The sequence below is a fragment of the Hyperoodon ampullatus genome (genome assembly GCF_949752795.1).
Source record: "Hyperoodon ampullatus genome assembly, chromosome: 19".
NCBI classification, from domain to species: domain Eukaryota; kingdom Metazoa; phylum Chordata; class Mammalia; order Artiodactyla; family Ziphiidae; genus Hyperoodon; species Hyperoodon ampullatus.
The window spans coordinates 25730951-25753917 of NC_136932.1; the positions used below are offsets into that span (position 1 = coordinate 25730951).

Here is a 22967-nt window from a genome sequence, read left to right on the forward strand (position 1 = left end):
TTCTCAGTTCATGTTACGTGCATCTAGCAGTGACATCAGATTTGAAGAGATGGGTAAGAGGTGTGGTCAGGGTCAGCTGGGACCACACTTCTCAGAGATCATCTCCTTCCAGTCTGACAGCAGCTCTGGTAACGGAGGAGCACTGAGTGACACGCCCCAGAGCTGTTCCCTACCCCACCGTTTGCCACCGGCCCAGCTCTCTGGCCACAACAAGATCTTGAAGAAGGTTTTGGCAAAGGACGGCAATGATTTTAATGTCTTTGTCACCCAGAAGCTCCACAGTCATAGGTTCCTATGGGGCAGAATGATACCACTTCTTTAGTCAAGTCAAAATTAGAAGTGTGGCTTCTGGAAGCTGACTGCCAAGGTGCAGGATCGGGCTCCCTCCTGCACAACCCTGGGAGAAGGACTCACCTTCTCTGAGCCTTCATTACCTCCTCGGTTAAATGAGACCAATCATATTACCTATGTCAAAGAGTTCTGGAGAAAATCAGATGCGTTAGTACGCGGTAGGCATTTAGGATGGAGCCTGATGCTCACGAAGAGCTGAGGAAACCTTAGCTCTTGGAAGCCTCGTGTCAATGCCTTGCCTGGGCTTCTTGAATCTGTGCAACAGCCCCATGATGAGGCAGGTGCTTCGTTCCCCATTTCACCAGGGCCCAGAGAGGTGTGGCCACCGACTCCAATGACCTTCCCTTTCCTCTTCATGAGAAACGGCCTCAGAGAGGAAAGCAGCAAAGATCCAGCAGCTCTTCCATAACAAAGAGAGTGGGATCACCAAAAGAGGAAGTAGAGTGCTAATATTCGGTCGATTTCCATGATCCAGAAAGGTGTCTGCAGAATAAAGCAAGCTCTCCCACCCAGTGGCAAGCGCAGCCCCAAGGGGGCCAAGAGCAGCCTCAGCCCCTACCCCAGTGGGCAGCCCGGAGCCACAGGAAGCCGGAGATGAAAAGAAAGGTGGTGTCAGAAGTCGCCAGACCTACCCTGATCCAAAGCTTTCATTCCGCGGCAGCGTGCTTGGCAGCAAAGTTCTGCAGGAGAGGCTGCCTTTTCTTCGAGCTCCTGCGCAGGGCGGTTATATTTTAGGAATGAAAAGGTCCGCTTTGGTAAGAGCACAAATGATCCACGTTTGCGGCAGAACAAGCGGTCACTGACCATCTTGTCCAGCCCCGTTCTCAAACGTTTCCACCTCCTGCACTGCCGACACCTTCCTTGGAGTTCTGCTCAGTTTCAGAGGCTGGCTGTGGACAAAGGAACCTCTCAGCCTGTTTGTCATGTCAACTGTTTTGAAAAGAATGTTCTCAGAATAACCGGCTAACTGTCAGCATGCAGGGCCGGAAGCTTTGGCCAAGTCAGGTCGTTAATACCAATACACTCATCAGCGAGCGGGGCTGGTTCCCGAACAAATTCTAGAGGGGGAGACCACCCAGTATGGTGACCTGAGCGAGCGCAGGCCTAACGGGATCTAGCTTGAAAACACATGGGTTTGAATAAGCCCACAGGTCCAGGAGGGTAGCAGTCCAAGGCCAAAGCTGTCACGAAGAAGCCACCGCTCCTGAACCGGGGGTGGCCCCTGTCCTCCACTCTGGCCAACCAGGACGGACGATGGGGGAAGCAGCCTGGGAGGGTGGGGGGCTTCTGAGGCCGGTGGCTTCCATCACCTGCCATCGGCCCAGCTCACCTCCACCTTCCCGGGGAAATGGGGAGTCTGCTTCGGCCCACCAGAGTTGCAAGGTGCAGGCATTTCCTAACCTCTCCAGCTCCGTGTGACTTTGAACTCGATTTCATCTGGATAAATACAAGGAGTGGGGGAGGAAGCAGATGTGGGCAGAGGAACTTCGAAGACCCTGAGTTTCTGCCACTCCCGGGGGGGGGGTGGTTGCAGTGTGTAGCTGACAGAGCCTGGTGGTGCCCGGGCTCAGTGGGTTACTCTCTGTTTAGCTGCAGGTTCTTCTTCTACAAACTGGCGGGGGGAAGCATCCACCTGCCACAGCTGCTGTCGTGATAAATGAACTATGTGCACACAGGCGCTGGCACACAGAGGGCACTCACGAAAGGCCGCTTCCCCTCCCTCTGCACTTCTAGGGGCTGGCCCGGCGTGGAGACTGAGTCCGCCACTGCCTCACTGCGGCAGAGCTGGAAGAGCACGTATCCAGCTCCAATCACCTTGCCTGAGACAGAAGTGATACGTTAACGAAATGGAATAAACTCGAATACATAAAGCCGAGTACCATTTTCTGATCTGCGCTCTCCCTCAAAGGATTCTGCTGAAATACTGAAGAAAAAGAAAAAGGTCATTCTTGTGGCGTACCTAATCTGATGGGGAGAGGCTGTCAGGACCAGGATCTGGGGGCATTCTTCTCGGATTCTGAGCAGATTGGATGGGTTGCAGATAAGCCTCCACACTGAGCCAGGCCCCGGAACCTTCTAAGACTCATCCCCAGCCCTTTGCTATAAAAACTCAAAATCACTCTTTATGTCTGTTCACCTGACATACCTCCCAGGCTCCCCAAATCTCCCTATTAAGCCTTGTGAAATCAGCCAAACCACCCGCTTGGGGCATGGAAATGAGATATGACAAAACGTTGCCACACAAGGTCATTATTTCTGGAGGACAAAGGTGGAAAACCAAGCTTTTGATAAAGGCTTTCGGAGCCGCTGCTGAACAACGACCGAGCGCCCCAAACCAGCCAAGGGCGTCTCCCTTCCTGCTCCCCTTCCTCTGCCTGTGACCGCAAAGGCAGCCGCCTCATGGCTTTGATATGCATCTTAATGGGGTGGGAGCGGCTAATACTGTATTCCTCTCCCACAGCCGCTGCCCGGCCGCGTCACCCTGCAGTTGGGATTGTCAGACGGTTCTGAGCTCATTGAAGCTTTGTATTCACAGCCAAAGTAAAAAGCCAAGAATTGTGGGAACTACCCAAGTGATCTGCTGAGGGGGAAGGAAACCACTTTGTTTTGAAAAAGACAGCTTTGGAGAGCCGGTCTAAATACCTCCACCTTCTCAGCTGTCCAGAGAGGTAATAATGTGTATGATGCTTTGTCCTCTCCCCGCAAGAGGAAAACGTATCCTGAGTGGCCCCCTGGGGGAAGATGCCGAGCATCCAGCCTCTCCAGAACAAGAGCGGTCCAGAGCCTCCTCCAGAGAGAGCGAAGGACACATCACCCCTTAGCTCTGGAAATGTCACCCGGGAGAAACTCCAGGGACCTCAGGTGAGACTTACATACTGCCATTTAGAGTTCTCTAACCCGGCTGAGCAGAAATCCCAGATTTAAATTGTGCTCGCCCAGGCATGATGAATGGTCTCAGACGGTCTTGGGTTTGTTCTAAGTCCCCTCGCTGGCAGCCAAGCCCTTCTGTGACTCCACACCCTCGCTATCTCAGGACGAGGCATGCTTGCCAGCTGGGGATCCACAGATAGAAAAGCAAACCACCAAGCTCCCATTGGAGTCCCCTCCCCTCTAGTGAATTAACAGGTAAAAATAACACGGTCAAGCAACACTCAACAAGCGCAAAGAGGCTGTTCAGTGTCCTTGGAAAACTCTGGCCTTGAGGTCATCGGGGTCTGAGCTGGGGTCTTTCAAGGTGTGAGACCTTGAGGAAGTTACCCTCTAGGGGATGTATTTTACATTTTCTGTTATTCTCACTATTACCCCCCTTACAACACCTCAGGAATCCGAGGCACAGAGAAGTAATTTGTTTGGTGGTCTCCAAAGAAAGGTAGAAAAGGGAACATCTACTGCTCATTCCATGAAGGGTTGCCAAGTGGATGCGGTATGCAAGGCTACTTTATTTGACCCTTAAAACAATTCTGGAAGGGGGGCTGGAGACCTGTCTTTCTCCCCAGTGGTGCTGGCTTGTCCAAGATCACCTTGCTAGTTAGTCGTGGAACCAGCACAACATGGCGACTGTCTTGGCTACTAGTTGGGCGCTTTTTCAACTCTCCCACACCCTCCTCTGAGAACGGCGGGGTGGGAGCTGGTCTAACAGTGCTCCGATGAACAAAGTTCTCCCTCCGTGGGACTAACCCAAAGGTCGCTTGTTTGGAGGTGGACCCCATCATCCAGACGTCACCTCTCCGACCTCAGAGGAGATTGAGGGAAGCTAGTCGCCCCACCCACCCACTCCCACAGATCAGATCAGTTGCTCTCTAAGTCCCTGAGGAAGGCTGCAAGCAGAACAGACGGGAGGGCTTGTCCCCGAGTGACTCAGGGGCTGACTTAGGGTGTCAGTTTTCTCACCATGTTTCATGGACGCCTAGGTCCACAGGGGTGCTTTGGGGGCTGCAGGGGATGGTGTGGGGGGTGGGTACAGGTACCTTGGGTCCCCCATTCAACCAGAGCAATGCCAGCTATCGCCTACAGGGCTAACTGGTGGGAGACCTGGCTTGTTTACAGTGGGCCTCTGTTTAAGATTTAATGTGAAGCAAAGATTTGCTGCTTTTTTAAAAAAAGAAGAGAAAGAAGAAGAAGAAAAGAGAAGCTTGAGATCCACCTTTCTGGGAGCTTCTGAGAACAGAACCCAGAATTTACCCTCGTGGATATTAGGGGCAGAGGCAGGCAGCCCTGTTCTGGGCCAGAGTGAGTGGTCTCACACCTGGTGCACACCTTCAGACACACGCTGGGTACCTGCTGTGTGCAGAACCTGGGACCAGGTGGTGGGTGGGTGACAGTGAAATACACATGATGGCTCTTGTCCTTTGAGACTTGGAAGAAGCAGAATAAACACCCCAAAGGCAGGAGAAGGGGCCAACAAGTTGTAATTAATGCAGCTATATTATCTTGGAATTTCCCCCCTCTTATTTACAGGCTCTATTTTCCCCAATCAGAGTACCATTTTCCAGGAGGCCAAGAAACACTGCTCGCTCAGCAAATGTTTCTTTTTTTTTTTTTTTTTATAAATTTATTTATTAATTTGTTTTTATTTTTGGCTGTATTGGGTCTCCGTTGCTGCTCATGGGCTTTCTCTAGTTGAGGCAAGCAGGGGCTACTCTTCGCTGCGGTACGCGGGCCTCTCATTGTCTTGGCTTCTCTTGTTGCAGAGCACAGGCTCTAGAGTGCAGGCTCAGTTGCTCCGTGGCATGTGGGATCCTCCCAGGCCAGGGCTCGAACCCGCGTCCCCTGCATTGGCAGGCGGATTCTTAACCACTGCGCTACCAGGGAAGCCCAGCAAATGTTTCTTAAACACTTCCCATATATGTCAGGTATGGGAAAGGCTCACAATCTCATGGAAGAGAGACCAGTAATTCCAGCATGGGGTAATTAACTTTCTTTGGGTAGTAGGGGCCACGGAAAGTGCCAAAAGGAGGTGAAATTTGCATCTTGCAAGAAGAAAGCAGCTCTCCGTAGACCTCCTTTCCTGGGGTCCAGCGCTGCATCCTGCAAGACACCCGTCGGTGATGCCAGCGATGTGAGCCTTGGGAGGGGATGAAGTAAAGGCACGCTGGACATCCAGGTGCTGGTCTCTGAGAGCCTCCTAGAGGGAAGAGTTTGGAGCTGGGTCTTAAAGGAGGAGGAGCCCGGTTGGCTCCGGAGAAGGGAGCGTGTCCAGGCTGGGATCGTGCCAGAAGCAGTGGAAATTAAGTGAAGCCAGCAGGGCCTGAGGCAGAGTCTGGCAATGAAGGGAGGAGGTGAGGGAAAGCCAGTTAAGCTCGAGTAGAGCGAGAGGGAAAAAGAAATAAAGGCATTGAAGAGGGAGCTGGGAGAGAGAGGGAACCAGCTGGGGGCGGAGACGCTTGAATCCAGTACAAGTGGGGTGTTCCTGGACTGGCAGACATGTACCATCAGAAATGTACTGGGGGAGGAGCGTCGCAGCTTCCAGCACAGTTTCTCCGTCCATCCATAAAACAGGGATCAGGTGTTCTTCCCAAAGCGCCGCTGGCTGACACCTCCCTTCTGCCTCGACTGTAAAGTCTGGGTCCTGCAGCCCCTGCCGGCGGATCTGCAGGAGCTGGTGGCCCGCAGCCACCTAGGTGGGGGGAGGGAAGTGGCTGGGGCCTGGCCTGTCTCCCAGCTGTGACCCCCATCTGGGGCTTCTGGAAATCTGACCTGAACACTCCCACTCCCACGCTCACGCCTATAAATTCGTCACCAGGTAAAGGCGCGGATAATGCACGGGGAAGGAGGGACACACACACGCACACCACATATTAAAGAGCCCCCAGGGCCATGTAAGGAAGGCGGGGTGTCCTGGGCTGGGCTGGGAAAGCGGGGAGGCTGCCACGCCGTCTCCCCTCGATCCTCCTGGGGAACCCGTGCCCTGGCTCCCTGCGCTCTAATAATGTGAACGAACCGGAGAGGAGAGCGGAGCGCACACGAGCGCGGACAGCGGAGAGGCGCGGAGGGAGAGAAAATCCGGGCCGGGCGAGAAGGAAGAGCGGGGAGCGCACACCCTGCGGGGGCCGAGGCTCGAGGGGCGGCGCCGAGAGGCGCGGGGCGCGGCGGCGGCGGCGGCGGCGGCGGCGACGCGGAGGGCGCGGGGCGGAGGCGCGGGCCGAGCGGGGAGGGCGGGCCGAGAGGGAGGAGCCCCGGTCGCCGCCGCCCGCCCGCCCGCCCGGCGGCCCGCGCAGCCCGCACTCGCCGCCGCGCCTCGGAGTTTGAGCCCCGGCGCGGCGCCGCCCCCCGGCCCTCGGCCCCCAAGCCCCGGCGCCCCCGGAACGGCGCGCGGAGCGAGGAGGGCGGGCGGGCGGCCGGCGGGCGGCGGAGCATGAGGCGCCCACCATGGTGCGATGCGACCGCGGGCTGCAGATGCTGCTGACCACGGCCGGAGCCTTCGCCGCCTTCGCGCTCATGGCCATCGCCATCGGCACCGACTACTGGCTCTACTCCAGCGCGTACATCTGCAACGGCACCAACCTGACCATGGACGACGGGCCCCCGCCCCGCCGCACCCGCGGCGACCTCACCCACTCGGGGCTGTGGCGGGTGTGCTGCATCGAAGGTACGGCCGGCCCCGGCACCCCCTCGCCACGCGCGCGCGCGCCCAGGCGCACGCACACACACACACCACACACACGCACACGCACACACCCTGCTCGGGGAGCCGGCCGGGAAGGGGTGGGCGCGGCCCTGGCTCCGCGCGAGACACAAAGGAGCCGGAGCGAGCGGGCGGGTCCCCTCGCGGCCAGCTGTGCAGCACCTCGTGGTCCCTCCCGATGGGGACGCCCCCCGCCCCCAACACACCGGCCCTACAAACTCTCCGCTGGCACACGCACACCCCCTCTCACACAGACACAATGAAACACACCGAAACTCACGCGCGCGCGCGCAGCCCGAGACCGGAGCGATCCCGAGGGGCCGCGCCAGCGCCCCCGGGGGAGGCGGAGGCTGGCGAGGGGGCGGGAGGAAGCTAGAGTTGGGGGGAGCGGACGGCCGAGGAGGGAGGGAGCTGGGGGAGAGGTTGCTTGGCAACCGGTGTCTGCGCGATTGCTATGGGAACTGGCCATCCTGGGGCGGGGCCGGCCGGGGGCGGGGAGCGCCAGGGCCGCTCCGCGCTCGCTCGAGGCCTGGCCGAGGGGTGGGAGGGGGGCTGGGCTCCGACCGGGTCTGGGGACCCGGGTCGCCCGAGCCTGACGCTTGCCGAGACCTTGCTCCGCCACGTACTCCTCCAGGGGCCACCGGCCCACTCCTCCCCGCTCGGTGGGGAGGGGAGGGGAGCGTCACCAATTCTCCCCCCACCCCGACTAGGGCAGCGAGCCCGCCGCCGTCGTCCCAAGGCCGGGAATCTGCAGTAGAACTGGGGCGCGCAGGGGCGACCCGCGGACCGCGAACTGCCTGGGAGGGGCGTGGCCGCCCGGTCCCGGCAGGAGGGACGCGGCGCTGAGCCCTCCAGGTGCGCGGCCGGGTCCTGCAGTAGGTGTTGTACGGATGGAATGCCTCTGGGGGCCGGGACTGGGTGTCCCCGGACTGCGGGGACCGCTCCCTCCGGGGGAGGGACCCGGACTCCTCCAGTGGCGACGTGCGCCAGACTTCAGCGCCTCCCGCCCGCCCCGCTGCGGAACTTGGACTAACAGGTGGCTTTGTCCGGGCGGTCTGTTCCCCTCCAGGTTGTGCACGGGTTCGCCGCTTGGTCTTGGCTTTCAGACCGGAAAAGGGGTGGGGGACGTTGGTGGAGGCTTCCTCTCAAAAATCCTTGGACAGAGTTTCCTCCTCCTTTTTCTGTAACCTTTCCGCGTGTGTCAACTCCGCCTTCCGTGGTCGGGGAGGTTCTCCCGCACCCCCAGCCTTCCTTCCTGCAGTTCCAGCCCCTGCGAAGAGTTCGGCGGGGTGGCGTCTTCCTGGAGGTTGGTAGGCAGCTCTGGAAGAGATGGCCCTTCTTCTGGCCGTATTTGGGGTCGGGTGAAAGGAGGCTTTGTAAAGCAGGGTCGCCAGGTGAGGTGGCGCTTGCTCCCTTTCTCCCTCACCCCCATGAGGCCGGTTCTCATCTGGAATCCTGCCCACCTCTGCCCCCCACTTTCTCTCCCAAACGAAGCTGCTTTGACCTTTGAATTTGGAGCTTATTGCCCGGACTGAGTGGAGTCTTCCAGGAGCGGGAATGTGCAATCAATAGTTTGGGAAACAGCCACACAAAGGACCGGCGGGCCCACCATCACACCCTCCTCTTTTCTTTTCAAAAACATCATTTTTGGTGTGCAGATGCTCAGATCAAGAACACCTACTCCTCTCATCTGGAGGATGTACCCATGTCACTGCCTGCCACGGCACCTGAGTTAGACACAGAACAAGGGTGGCTGGGCCCCCGTGTTCTACCTCGCAGGCCCCACTGGGTGCTGTATATGTGGTCCAGTAAGTGAAGCCCCTGTCATCACCCAAGCCCACGCATGTGGGCCCCAGGCCTTCCAGGTTCCCGGTCGAAATTGGAACTCACTCCTCCATGCCGGCGAGCCTGGCCCCTGCAGAGTGGCTCGAATGCCTCCTTTATTAATTTCTCATCCTAATTAGGATTGATGCCGCACTTAGCATCTTGCCAGCTGCCTTGAGCCGTTTGCACTCGATGCTCATCAAGAGAGCCCCAAGCTGATCTGGGCAGCAGGCTCTGCTGGCGGAGGGAGGGTGGGGAGCTGCCATCTGGGGACTTCACCCCAAGAACTGGGCTGCCTCTGTCATCCCCAAGGAGCTCAGGGGTTCTGGGGGCCAAACCAGGCCACTTCCAAGGGCCAGGACATTCTTGGACCAAGCCAGGGCTGAGAGAACTGGCTCAGGATCCCTCGGGGTGCTCTAGAATCATCCTGGCAGTCCTTCAGCCGGGGTGGAAACTGCCAGCTTATCTCACAAAAGCACATCGCAGAGTCCGACGGCCGTCTGCCATCTATGACGTCTCCACCTGCCCGCGAGCGTCCAGGCCGAGACCCGGACGACACATTAACCCCAGGCCACTCCCTGTGGACATGGTCACCTCAGTATTGGCTTCTGTGTGTACAATGCATTATTTCCACCTGCTCTCTAGCAAAGTACCCCAAAGCATTTCATGGGAAAAAATGAAAAGCTCAAACCTCTAAGCTGAAACTAAAGAAATACTGCAGCAGGCAGCTAATAAAACAACAGTTGTGGGCTCCCCTGGTGGCGCAGTGGTTGAGAGTCTGCCTGCCGATGCAGGGGACACGGGTTCGTGCCCCGGTCCGGGAAGATCCCACATGCCGCGGAGTGACTGGGCCCGTGAGCCATGGCCGCTGAGCCTGCGTGTCCGGAGCCTGTGCTCCGCGACGGGAGAGGCCACAGCAGTGAGAGGCCCGCGTACCGCAAAAAAACCCAAACCAAACCAAACCAAAAAACCCCACCAGTTGTGACAGTGGGACTCTGAAGTGTTTGCTGGCACCTCACAAACAGCAGATTCAGTTCCCTGGCTGTTTCACAGGAATGATGTTGTGAGGTCAGGAGAGCAGCCCTCTGTGTACCTAAGGTGTCCGTGCAGGCTGGCAGGGCTGTGGGCAGAAGCCTGCTGCTCCCAGACTCACCACGGCTGACATCACCCTTTTCCGCCCCCAAAGCCGGGTCTCCCCGCTGCCCCTCTATAGGACAAGTGTCAAAATCCTCCAGCGCACAGAGCCTTGTGCACGTTACTGCATGGCACACTCATAACAGCCCTGAGAGGGTGCCCTCTTCACCTCCACCTGCAGCGTGGGGAACAGAGGCTCAGAGAGGGCAAGGCACTTGCCCAGAGGCACCCAGGTAGGAGGCTGCAGGGCCAGCGTCGAGCCTTTGTCTCACTACAAAGCTCTGCCCACTGTGTTGTCCTGCCCTTTCCCAAACATCTTCTGGGTTCCCATTAAAAATAGAACCAAGTACTTGCCTATCCAGTGGAGGAGCCCAGCTCTGAGGCTGGCTTGCGGCAGCATGAAGGCATTTGGAAGTGAGAATGTACAACTGATACACAAATTGCATAACACACACTCTCTTCTCGCTTCTCTCTGTTTCTGTCTTTGTCTCTGTGTGTCTGTCTCTGTCTGTCTGTCTGTCTCTCTTTTCCTACCATGTTCTGGACTAGCCTGTTCCCACCACAAACAGCCATCTGCTCCCTCCGTCTCCTAGAACCCCGCCTCCTTCTTTCTTTGCATCTTTGGTGACATTCAGCCCAAGGCTGGGGACACAGGAAAGGAGTAACAAATCTTTGTGGACTTCTCCACCAAAGCTACCACCCACCAACATTTGTTCAGTCTCTAACGCATTCTGGAATCAGGCAAGGTGTAGAAGGTAAACAGGCATTCCGGAGCATGCACTGTGTGCCAGGGACCGGAGACCTCGTGTAGACACGGGAAGGGAAGGGGAGACTCTGGGCCCCGAGGGCAGCAGCTTATGCGGCAAAGCCCCTGTGCCCACTGGGAGCTCGAGACATTCACAGGGGCTGCCAGACACCAGGGTCCCCGAGCGAGCCAGTCACTGTGCTGTCATTGTGCTCTGGGCCCACAATACAGGGTCCTGGCAAAGTTCAGCCTCAGCAGCACCACCCGCCCAGGTCCCCCATAGACGGAGCTGCCGTCAGCACACTCGCAGCTCGGTCAGAGCCTTGAGATGGCAGTCTCAGTGCCAGGGGTGGCCCCGGGCCTGCTGCTTTGTGTCAGCTCTGTCCTGGGCACCTACTGGGGAGCAGGTAGGGAGACCCTGGCCCCTGCGAGTGAGAGGCTCCTTTGCCCCATCATGCTCACTCCCACTACCCGCCCCCCGCGGGCAGCATCTCTCACCAATGAGTGTACCCAAACGTCAGTCACACCACGGCCCCCAGAGGAAGAGAAGGTACTTGCACTGCACCCCAGGGGCGGGGGAGGAGAGGACAGCCATCGGTGACTACCCCGGGGCACCAGCCACCCCAGGCCCTGCCCAGCTCCTGGGGGGCATGCTTTTCTGGCACATCTGGAACCCTCTCATGGCCGGTCAGCTGGGAAGCTCTGCCTTACCCCACACTCCAGACACAGGCCTGTTCAGGGAGGTTTGGATCTGAATTCCATCCTTTCCCCTCCTGCCCCAGGCCAGGCACTGGGCTGGGCGCTCTTCCTGTCTTTCATTTTCTCTTGAAGTAACTCACAGGCAGCCTGTCCAGTCAGGCCCAGGGGCGTGCGAGCAGAGAGCAGGCTCCCTTCCCGCAGCACCTAGCCAATCAGCTGGTCCCCTCGTCCGCAGGCCCTCCTTTGCCCTCCAGCGTTGCTCATAACAGCCATCACGTCAACCTCCGTGCAGGACTTAACATTAGTTCGTATAATTGCCAGCAACTCTGCAAGGTAAATCTTAATTCTCTGCCTTTTTTGTTTTGTTTTGTTTTGTTTTATTTTTTTCGGTACGCGGGCCTCTCACTGTTGTGGCCTCTCCGTTGCGGAGCCCAGGCTCCGGACGCGCAGGCTCAGCGGCCATGGCTCACGGGCTTAGCCGCTCCGCGGCATGTGGGATCCTCCCAGTCCTGGGGCACGAACCCGTGTCCCCTGCATCGGCAGGTGGACTCTCAACCACTGCGCCACCAGGGAAGCCCAATTCTCTGCCTTTTATAGGTGGAGAAAATGAGGCTTAAGATAGCCACGGCTCCTGGGTGTCAGGGATGCCTGCTGCTGTCTGGATCACGGTTGAGGCTGAGCAGATAAGCCCAGCTTTCCCCCAGCCAGGGGATGCCCTTTGAACCACACAGATTTGGGAAGGGACAGGTAAGGGGGCTGCCTTAGTCAGCTCGGCTGCCATAACAAAATGTGATAGACTCAATGGCTTAAACCACAGACATTATTTCTTACAGTTCTGGAGGCTGGAAGTCCAAGGTCAAGGTGCTGGGCCATTCGGTTGCTGGTGAGAGCTGCTTCCTGGCAAACGGCCACCTTATCCCTGTGTCCTCATGTGACGGAGAGAGCTCTCTGTTCTCTCCTTGTAAGGGCACTAATCCCATCATGAGGACCCCACCCTCATGACCTCATCTCTCTAGTCACCTCCCAAAGCCCCACCTCTGAATACGTCAGGGGTTAGAGCTTCAACATATGGATTTGGGGAGGACGCAAGCGTTCAGTCTGTGACAGGGCTGCTCGTCCGTCTGTCCCTGCTCTGTAGCTGGTGCCCAGTCCCTCATCATTCAGGAAGGGGCCCTGGCAGTCCCTTCTCATGTCTACCTTCCCTTAATGTCCTGCTCTGTCTCTTCACCCTCTGTTCTTCACTCTTTTCTCTCTTCTGACAAGAAAGACCCAGCTGGAGCCAGCTGACTTAGTGAAGAGAAGCTGGGGATCTTGGTGGACCCCAGCCGGACTTAATGGTCTCGCAGCAGAGCCGGCTTTGGAGGAGCCCCGTGTCAGGGGCTTCAGAAAGGCTCAGTAGGAAACCAGCAGCTCTTTAAAATAAATCTCCTGGTGTCAGTCTGCTCAGACGACCAAGACTCTGGGGATATCTAGGATGTAGTAACAGATGCAGAGTAGGAAGGGGCCTCAGGTCATGAGATCCAGGGTGTCAGAGAGCCTGGTGGGCCTCTGTCTCCTCATCTGAAAGTGGGGCCTGGCTGATCTGGAACATTCCTCCCACCTTTGTCTTTCAGCCACACAAGCCCCAGAGAGCCCTGCCCACAGCCTCGAGGTAGAACCAGGTTCAGTGTGGCCTTGATGTGGCCCACAGGAAGCCGGGTTCTACAGGTGGAAGAGCCTTTGAGATTAGTTCAGTGACTCTCAACCTTATTTCTGCTAAGACACACATGTAAAGGATATGTCACCTGCCTGCTGGGCATGCCTCATCCATCCATCCATCCACCCATCCCTTCATTTATTCATGCTCACGGAGCACTGCTCTGTGTCAGACGTGTGGGGCTCTGAGTCACAGGGGTGGGCAGGACGGATGTGGCCCCTGATCTCTTGGAGCCGAAGTTCTAATGGGGTAGCTGACGCTTCCAGGTACTGATGAGTGTTTTGGCGGAAACAGAGCCGGGTCGGGGGGTGCTGGGAGAGGCTGGGGAGGGTGGCCATTGGTCAGAGGCCATGAAGGAGGTGTCAGAGAAGGACCGGAGGGAGCGCTTCCAGGAAGAGGAAGAGGCAGACGAGGCCCCGAGGCAGGAAAGAACCTGGTGCGGGCGGCGGAGCTCGAGGGGTGGGGGCGGGGGGGCAGGGCTCCATCCCTGCGGAGGGGCTGGGAGAGGCTTCGAGGTCAGGGTCAGCACCCTGCTTTATCTGCTTTTTATGACAAGGGATCTGTGCTTGGGGAGGGGAGGGGATGGCGTTGGGATCTGATTTACGTTTTCAGAAAGTCTGCTGGCTACTTTTGGAGAACGGAGATTCGAGGAGGCAGGGAGGCCGCCAGGAGGCCAGTGTGGGCGTTGCTGCAGGTGCCCGGACTGGAAGCCTGGGGCCAAGTGGCAGCAGCAGAGATGGGGGGACGTGGGGGGAAGGCTGGGGCGGGGGCAGGGATTGAGCATAACTGCCTGGACCGGGGGCTCGGTAGCTGGCGAGACAGCCGTGCTCTGTCCACATGGGGAAGACGGAAGAAGGAGCGGGGTTGGGAGAGGAAATAAGTGTGAGCCCGTGGGGGTCCCAGGTTTTCACACTACTGCCCAGCCTCCCACAGCCAAAAGCGTGCTGGAAAGTTCCGTAGAGCACAGCTCAGGGGAGCCACGGTAGCTTGTACCCATCCAGGTGTTGTGGGTTCACCACCGCTGCCCTCACGGCAGGGCAGGATTTCTCATCCTCGGTACCTTGGAAAGTTGGAACGGGATCCTTTTTTCTGTGGGGCTGCCCTGTATGTTGTAGAAGGTTAGCAGCGTCTCTGGCCTCTACCCACTAGAAGCCAGCTACAGCCCCGCCTCACCAAGCTGTGACAACCACAGACGTCTCCAGACTTTGCCAAAAGTCTCCTGGATGGTGGAGGGGGCCCAGGCAAGATTGCCCCCCATGGAGAACCGCTGCTCTAAGGGAAGTGCCATTTCGGTTGAGGGCAAGGGCTGATCTGATTCCCGTCAACTAAAAGGAACTCCACTTATTTCTCGTTCCTTCGAGAAAACACACGGAACCTCGGGGGGAAGGGGGTGTCGGGGAGCATCTCTATTAAGGGGATGACGTGGCATCTGCTTTAGGTGACCGCAGATGTAACTGGTACCCGGCTCCATTCCTTTCTTAAGAGTCGTGAATTGCAGGTGACCCAGCTCATCCTGCCTGTGACGCCCCAGCAGGTGTCCACATGGGTGGGCACTACAGATGTGGCTGGATCCTCCCACTCTGCAAGCAAAGGAAACCAAGGCTGGAGAGGAAGAGGGACTTACTCAAGGTCACACAGCTGGTTAGTGACAGAGCCGGGAGCAGAAGGAGGTTTGGGGCTGCCTGCTTAGGGCTCTGCCCACCCAGCCTCCCTGAGGGCCGGCACCTGGGTGAAGACCAGGCAACTAGGAACCACCGTAGCACGAGGTGAGCAGCAAGAAATACAGAAGGACGAAGGGACTCCCTCCCCCTGGGCCTTTCTCTGCCGTCCTTGCCCCATGGCAAGGGCTCCCTGAGCATCGGGACGGGGCTGGGCTCCAGACAACCCTCCAAATGAAGCTCCAGGGTCTTTGCAAAGCAGACGGTACCTCCCCTCAGAGACCCACGGCTCCCAGCTGGCCGGAGGATGCGGGGTGTGACCTCACACTTAGCCATGCCTGGCCTTGACATCAGGCCTCCTCCTCCGCCCCTCCCCCTTCCCTGGAGCCAGGATGGAGGCAGGGGAGCTGCCCTGTTGGGATGCTGGAACCAGAGATGTGCTTGGGTCAGAAGAGCCCTCTGGCTGTTTCTGCTCCCCAAAACATCAGGAACTCTCCATCACCCCCACATCTACCCACCCCAAACTTCTATCTGTCCTTCAAGTCAGCGTCCTCCGTAAAGTTAACCCCAGCTCTTTCTTCGGGCTCCTTGAGCATTCTGTCCCCCAGCTGCAAAAGGCCTAACTGCCCACGGGCTTGAAAGGGCTTTGGATTCTAACTGGAGCCGCTCTCGCCCCTCCCCCACTCGTCACTCCCCTCCCCCACCTCCGCGATTGCAGACCTAAAGCAAGGTCCCCACTGTCACAGCATCCAACCCTCTGTGCCTCGTACCTCACCAAGCCCACGGAGGCAGAGGTGCCCAGCAAGTGCCGTTTATGTGTCCTCCCCCCACCCCGTTACAACCCCTTGCCCCGCCATTGCCCCTTTTACAAAAGAGAGTGCTCAGAGGCCCAGGGGAGTTTCTGGACTCAAGCCCAGCTCCACAGCCTGGAAGGAAAACAAATTATTAAAAATTGTTAGCCTCCCTAGCTCACCCGCCATCAGCCTGTCACCTCCTGGCCCTGGGGAGACAGACAGGGGCTGCGCGCTTGTCTCAGCTCACTTTTTCCAACCTCTGTTAGTCCACATGGAAGTGGCAGTGTCAGGTGGCTGGCACTGAAGCCACATGGACCTGGGTTTGAGTTCAGGCTCTGCCATTAGTCAGCTGTGTGTCTCAGATAAATTAGCTAACCTCTCTGAACTGCGGTTCCTTCACTGTAAAATAGAGGCATCACTGAATCAACCCCTGGGATTGTTGTAAAGGTTTTATGAGAAAATGCGTGCAAAATAGCCCTCACGGCGCCTGGCATCTTGTAGATATTCAAGGTGTGATTGCCTTCCCCTTATTTCCATATTTCCTGAAACTTGGAAGTTTTCCCTGAAAAAATAAGTCACCCCACCTTTGCAGCTGAGCTGAGTGGGGCCCCAGGTCAGCTCACTGGCCTCCAGGGTCTGGGAATGGAGGAAGCTGAGTGTCCCCGGGGATGTTCAGGCCACTGTAGAACATGGTGTTCTTTCATCACCTCTCAGAGGCAAAACCACGCTGAATGGCTTCTGCGAGCCGTAAAATCAGAACCAGAGGGCTCTCAATTAAGAGTCGAAGGGTCTAGCACCAAGGCAGCGCCCAGAGCGCTTCCCCCCATTCCACTTCCTGGCAGGCACCGGGGCTACAGCTGTGACCTCCAGTGTTGCGGGATCAGGGCTGTGATAAAGGAGGAGAGGGTGCTGGGTGTGGAAACCCTGGGGCAGGAGTCAGGAGACCTGTGCCTGGTTCTGGTTCTGTGACTAACATCCAGACAGTCTTCTGGGTATCCCTTAACCTCCTAGAGCCTTTGATTGCTTGGTTGTCAAATGGGCAAATGACACCTGTCTTTCCCTTCATCCGTCTCTCATCCCTCCCTCCATCCTCCCTCCTCTCTACCTCTGTCTCCCTCTTTCCCCCTCTTCCCTCCATCCTCCTGTGCCCTCCCAGGGTTGTGCGAATACCCAATGAGAGGGTACTTGGGAAAGTGCTGTGAAAAGCACGGTGGCTGCGCTGCCACAGAGGCGCTGCAGAGGGTACAGGATTTCGGGCTCATTTTCTTGGAAACACTTGGCTTGGCCTCTTTTCACCCTGACACCTCAGCGAGGACCCGCATGCTGGTGGCAGCCTCACCCGTCGGATGCACTGCTGCTGGCTTGTTCTCACCTCCAGAGAATCAGCCGGTCCCCTCTCCCCCCGACTTGATCATTCGTGCTCAGGACACACTGATGACCTGCTTTGTGCTCATCCCAGAGCTGGCCACCGCAGAGATGAGAAAAAACACCTTTCCTGCGACATCCCCTTGGGATTCCTTACAGACTGCCCAGACCCACCCACAGCTTTCCCTCCACCTGGCTCCCAGCCGCTGTCATGTCTTGCCTGGATGCCCCAAGGAGTGTCCTGACCTGTCTTCCCGCCCCTCCCTCCCGCCCACCCCCATGCTAGCCCTTCTTCACACACAGCCAGAAAAAGCTTGGAAAAATGGAAATCAGATCACGTCATTCCCTAACTCGATGGCCGTCAATGGGGCCACATCCCACTTGGGATAAAGTCAGGCTCCTTCCCTGATCTGCGAAGCTCCACAGATCTAGCCCCACACACCTCTGACACCTCCCACCAGGGGCTTCACTGTACAGAAGAGTCAGGTCAGGTGATCTCTGAACTAAGTCTGCGTGATGGTTAATGGGACCGGGGCTGGGTGTGTGGCAGGGGAGTCAACGAGATCTGCGTTTGAATCCTGCTCTGCCCTGTGTTAGCTCTGTGACCTTGGGCAGATTCCTTGGCTTCTCTGAGCCTCTGTTTTCTCATCTGTAAAACGGAGATACAGCGGTAGACACCCCCAGCCGATGGAGCCAATCCCCAAGACACAACCAAAGAGGAGTGCCCTGAAGTGGGGGAACAGGAGACTCCTCGGCTTCGGATGGGCTGAGCGCACAAGGCTGAGGGCCCCCCCTCTGCAGGGTGGAGGCGGGGCTGGCCTGGACACAGGGACATGGCAGTCACCTGCTTGATGGATGGAAACAGCTCCCCTTGTGATGAGATGTCAGGCTGTGACTGTTGACCCTAGTGTCTCGGTTTCCTGATGGGACCAATGGCACTGGGGCATTTGTATTGTCTGAACCAAAGTTCTAGACAAAAGAGCAGAGGACAGATTCTCTCATGTTGTTGTATATGATGTAGGAAGTGTTACTGAGATCCTGAAATGTTGGCATTCTTAGATTTGGTGAGGAGATGGTGGAGTAGAAGGGAGAACGATCCAGAAAATTTTAAATCAAGACTGCCCTAGAAAAACCCAAACCCTAGGACAGGAATAAAGACGCAGACGTAGAGAATGGACTTGAGGACACAGGGAGGGGGAAGGGTAAGCTGAGACGAAGTGAGAGAGTGGCATGGACATATATACACTACCAAATGTAAACTAGATAGCTAGTGGGAAGCAGGTGCATAGCACAGGGAGATCAGCTCAGTGCTTTGTGACCACCTAGAGGGGTGGGATAGGGAGGGTGGGAGGGAGATGCAAGAGGGAGGAGATATGGGGATATATGTATACGAATAGCTGATTCACTTCGTTATACAGCAGAAACTAACACAACATGGTAAAGCAATTATACTCCAATAAAGATATTAAAAAACAAACAAAAAAACCCAGACCCTAATAATGGGTCAGGTGCAAAGGATATAGAATGATTGGTGTCACCAGGGCTGTATTCGTGCACCTTTGCGTCATTTCAGGCTCTGCTGTCGCCATCTTGAAATTCTCAATGATTTTTGAACGAGAGGACCCCCATTTTCATTTTGCACTGGACCCCCCCAAAATTCCATAGCCAGGCCTGGGTGTGCTGTTCTGTCCCGAGAGGAGAGAAGACTTTGATTGGAGGAAGGGTGGGCCGGGGAAGCTGGGACTGGAGGGAGTGATGCTGGAGGGTCCTGGGTTTGCACAGAAGTTGGCGGCTGGGGTGGGGGGCAGGGGGGTGTTACTGGAACCACCTCTCTCTCGTTTCCTCCAAGGGCCCCCGCAAACAGTACGCAGGGCCGGGGCTGCCTTGGAGATTGGAGAGCACCTTGTTAGCGTTTATGGGGCATCTGCTGAGTGCCTGGCTTCGTGCTGGACACTGTGGGTACAGAAAGGCCTTGGGGAGCCTACTGTCGGGTGCTGGGGAAGCCACGGGAGAAGAGGCGGCAAAGTGAGGACAGAGCCTCAGAACACATCCGGATGTCAGGGCCTGCTCCCAGGGGTTCCGCTAAGGCCTGTCTCTTAGGGTCGTCCGGAGGATCAAGTGGAAAACACTCACGGCGCTCTGCGTACGCCTGCTTCGCCATAGGCGCGAAACACACAGCAGCGCTTATGAGTGGCGTCTTGGAGGACGTCTGGTGGACGTGGGGCGGAGGGCCCGGAGCCCGGGTGCGTCGGGCTTTGAGTCCAGGCTCTACCTCCCAATGGCGTCTCTGAGCCTCAGTTGCTTTCTCGGCAAAACGGGTACGTTAGCAACACCTCCTGTGCAGATTTGCTTGCGGGGGTGGGGGTGGGGCCGAGGTGAGCTGTTGGTGCTGGGCCTGGGGCTGGAACACATGCCTGACCCCCAGAGGCTTCCCTGCACCTGGGGCTACGGGAGGGCCCACCGTGAGGGTGGGTCTCGAGGATCACACCACGAGTTGGGAGGGGAATGGGACTCCCCGAGGACATCTCAGGACACCCAGGCTTCCTTCCAGGGGCCGGACAGTCCAGCCAAGGCCGTGTCACCAGCTCGTCTGGCCGCGCAGTGGGGGGAGGGTGCCCCAGGCTTGCTTCCGCCGCTGATAACAAGCGCACATTGACGCTGGCTCCCGGGGGCCAGCGTGCCGTTCCCGGCTCGCATCTGAGCCCTCGCCCGAGACATTTGCTCGCTTCAGCAGTTTGGCATATCGTACAAAGGGGCTCTGATTTCCCCTGATGTCCAACTCCTCTTGCATGAAAAATAGCTTTTGTTATCTTTCTGCCCACGGATTCCTGCGTGCGAGTCGAGGCCAGACGCCTGGGGGGTGGAGAGGCCGCACCGGCTTAACCATCGGGAGGGGCTTCCTTCTCCCGCCTCGGCCGCCCCTGTGGCCCGTGGCCGCGGTCCTGGCGATCCGGCTCTCGGGGCGCTGCCTGCGGGCCCCTGGCCTGTCCCCCACCTTCACGCTGGTCAGCCCCTCTTCCCACGCAGTGGCTGTTTGTGATGTGTCCCCAGGGTCCTTGTTTGGGTTGCCTCCTTCCCCACTGTCCCCACCATCACCCCCTCCTCCGAAACCCAGATCCTTTGTTCCCGCCCATCCCCCAGTTCTCCCCGCCCCGCCTTCTGTTTCTTTCTTTCTAACTTGCGTTTCTGATGATTTCTTCCCTTTTCCTTTCTAGTCTGCCATATTTAAAGCACAGAAGCCTTCTCTTCCTTCCTGTTCAAGGCAGTTTTTTGAAAGTTCTTGAGAAATTTACTAGATAAAAATGTATTCTTTTAACTCTGCGATTATTAGGAGGGTTATTAAACCTGAGGAGAATTCTATTAAATAGCAAATTGAGTGAGTCAGAAACCCACGGATGTGAAACCTCTAAAGGTTATCTGGTACAAAATAGATGTGAATATGGCTATGGCTGTTCTCAGAGGCCTGAAAAAAATATTGGGAAAAAATTCACCAAAATGGTTTTTCTTAATGATGGTCATGGGAAGTCTGAGTGGTTTATCTTATCTCCTTCTTTCTTTTTCTAATTTTCTACCCTGTTTGTGTGTGTGGGGGGGAATACATGAACCTGATATTTAATTTTAAAAAGCACCAGGGCCAGTCTCCAGCCCGCAGACAGGTGAATGGCTCAGTATGTTCATTCAGCATCCATGGTGTCTGCTCTCTGTCTGCTTAACTGCATCCAGGAACATGCCCCAGGCATCATGCCCAGTCACCTTTTGTCAGTGTTTTATTTCAGGTCGCCCCTGACATAACAAAATTGATTGCTGGATGAAAGCCTTTTCGAGCCATCCACCATCAAATCTTTATTTCCTGTAAGCACAATTTACACATTGGGTTTCCATTCTTAGACATCCATCTCACGTAATAAAAGTGCCCAAAGTGACTGCAACAGTAAGTGAAAAGCAAATAAAACCCAGATATGTGCTCTCACAAACTTTTATCACATATGTAAAACCAAGTACTTAATATAAAAGCTTGGCCATGAAATCTTCCTTTGGGGGAATTTTTCCGCCTGAGCCAGACTGGCCAAGGTTTCTTAAAATACGAATCCAATGAAGTTTGGACAGAAGATGCTTGCTTTTTTTTTTTTTTCCCTGAAAAATCACCCTGTGGCAAGTTTAAGCACGCTCCGTTGCACCAAAAATTCCTCAAATGCTTTAAAATAGAGGATTCTTCCGTCTCAGAATTTTTCCATTGCCAATTCCATTTGTGTAAACTCTTTAGAAAAGATCTGTGCCTGGTGGATATCGTAGGAAAGGCAGTTTCCACTGTGACCTGTACTGCTGCTGTAACCACACCCTGCTCTTTGCCTGTGAGTCAAGTGACAGGTCAAATGCCAGTGGATGCTGGGGTATCAGCTTCCAGGAGTCCTCATTGCCAGGTTAATGGTCCTTGTTGCTCATTAATGCTGCTTTTAGCCATTAGCGGCAGTTGTGGTTAAGATAAAAGCACCAGCGAGGTCCACATCTGGCGTCTGTGCCCGAGATGGCCAATACTTAAACCAGAAAGTTGTTTCTCGAATCTCATCAGAATCTCTGTGCCTTTAATGGTGATGTCTGTTCCTTCTTGTTCAATCTTTCCTGGAGCTGAAAACAAAGCACTCACCTTCAGCCTTGAAAGCCCATCATCTTCTCGGAAGTGGTGTTTATGCCCGCCTTTGGTCTCCCCATCTCCGGAGGATCGGGAAGGAACTCTACCTTGTTTCTTGCTTTTTGCTTTTAAACCTGGGTGCTTTCTCTAGCTCATTTCTGGCTTTCAGTCAACAAGCCTTTGGGGCGTGCCTGCCGGTGCAAAGGGCTCTGGGAGGGGCTGGGGTCCAGAGACCCGGAGGAGACCCTCTCCTTATCAGAGGTGGGGCGTCGAGTTGCCCACGAGCAGAAGGTGGCCGGGCCAGCCCTGCTCAGCCCTCACGGCGCCCTCTTCCCCCGACCCGGTTACCTGTTTATCCATCCCACACCCTCCCGCCCACTTCTCCCTGTAGGACCCAAAGCACGAAGGGTTATCTGGTGAGCACTCATCGTGTACCAAGCATGACATGTATTATCTCAGGAACTTTCCACATGTTATATCATCCTAATAACAGCCATGATTTATTACTATTTAATTATTTGTCGAACTGTTCGTCATAGTTTGAGCTGTTACCTACACGGCCTTTACTATGTGCCAGGAACTGTCCCAGGCACCAGGTAGCTAGATAGACGGCTAGATAGCTGGATGGACTGACTTAGTTAATCCTCAGCCCCCCATGAGTGAGGTGCTATCACTACATCCGTTGTATACATGGGGAAACTGAGGCACAGAGAGGTTAAGCAACCTGCCCGAGGCCCCAGAGCCCACACATGTTGAGATCAGGATTCAGACCCACGCAGTCTAGCTCCAGGTTCACCCTCCTCGTCCCTGGGCTGTAACAGTGGCAGCTATGACATCTGAATATCTCTTACGTGCAGGCGCTTTGCACAGTTTGTTTCATCCGTGCACCGTAGCGAGGGTAACACTTCCTGTGTGGGCAGTGGGGAGACTAGGGCAGGCTTACCCGCCTGGGACACAGCCAGCAGCTGAGCCCCAGTCTCGACTCCAAAACCCGCCCCCAGCTTTTTCTGCAGCCAGCTGCTGACACCTCCCGTGCCCGCTGCACGCTGGGGAGAGAGGCAGCCTCAGGCTCCCTGAGGAGAGGCTGTGGGGTAGTGCAGGTTCCGGAACCCAGGGGCCACACGGACACTGGGGGCGGGGGTGATGGGGGTGGAGGGCTGGGTGTGAAGACAGAGCAATACCCACCCCATAGGCACAGCCCAGGGGTTGCCAGACGCTGGCTGTGGGCCGGGCTGGCACGGCAGGCTTCTGGGAAGAGGTGGGCACAGCATCGTGACCAGAACAGAGCACGATGCCGGGCCCTGGGGCTGACTCATGCAGCCTGGAAAGGAAAGATTCAGCTGTCAGACCGAGGGCGGCTCTTAAGATGGGGTGCTCTCATCAAAGAAGGTGAAAATTGTTCTGCTCAAGACAGCTCCTTCACGGAGGCAGTAAGTGTGCACTTCA

General features: G+C 56.4%; 1 protein-coding gene across 1 annotated transcript in view; it reads left to right on the forward strand.

The window, feature by feature from the left end:
- Positions 1-6713: 6713 nt before the first annotated feature.
- Positions 6714-22967, forward strand: part of CACNG4 (calcium voltage-gated channel auxiliary subunit gamma 4) — a gene marked incomplete at its 3' end in the record, with an annotated part of 55325 nt that continues 39071 nt past the window's right edge. The window contains exon 1 of the mRNA XM_079726015.1: positions 6714-6940. Within this exon, the coding sequence (XP_079582141.1) occupies positions 6721-6940 (220 nt within the window). The 5' untranslated portion in view covers positions 6714-6720. The remainder of the gene's footprint in view (positions 6941-22967) is intronic.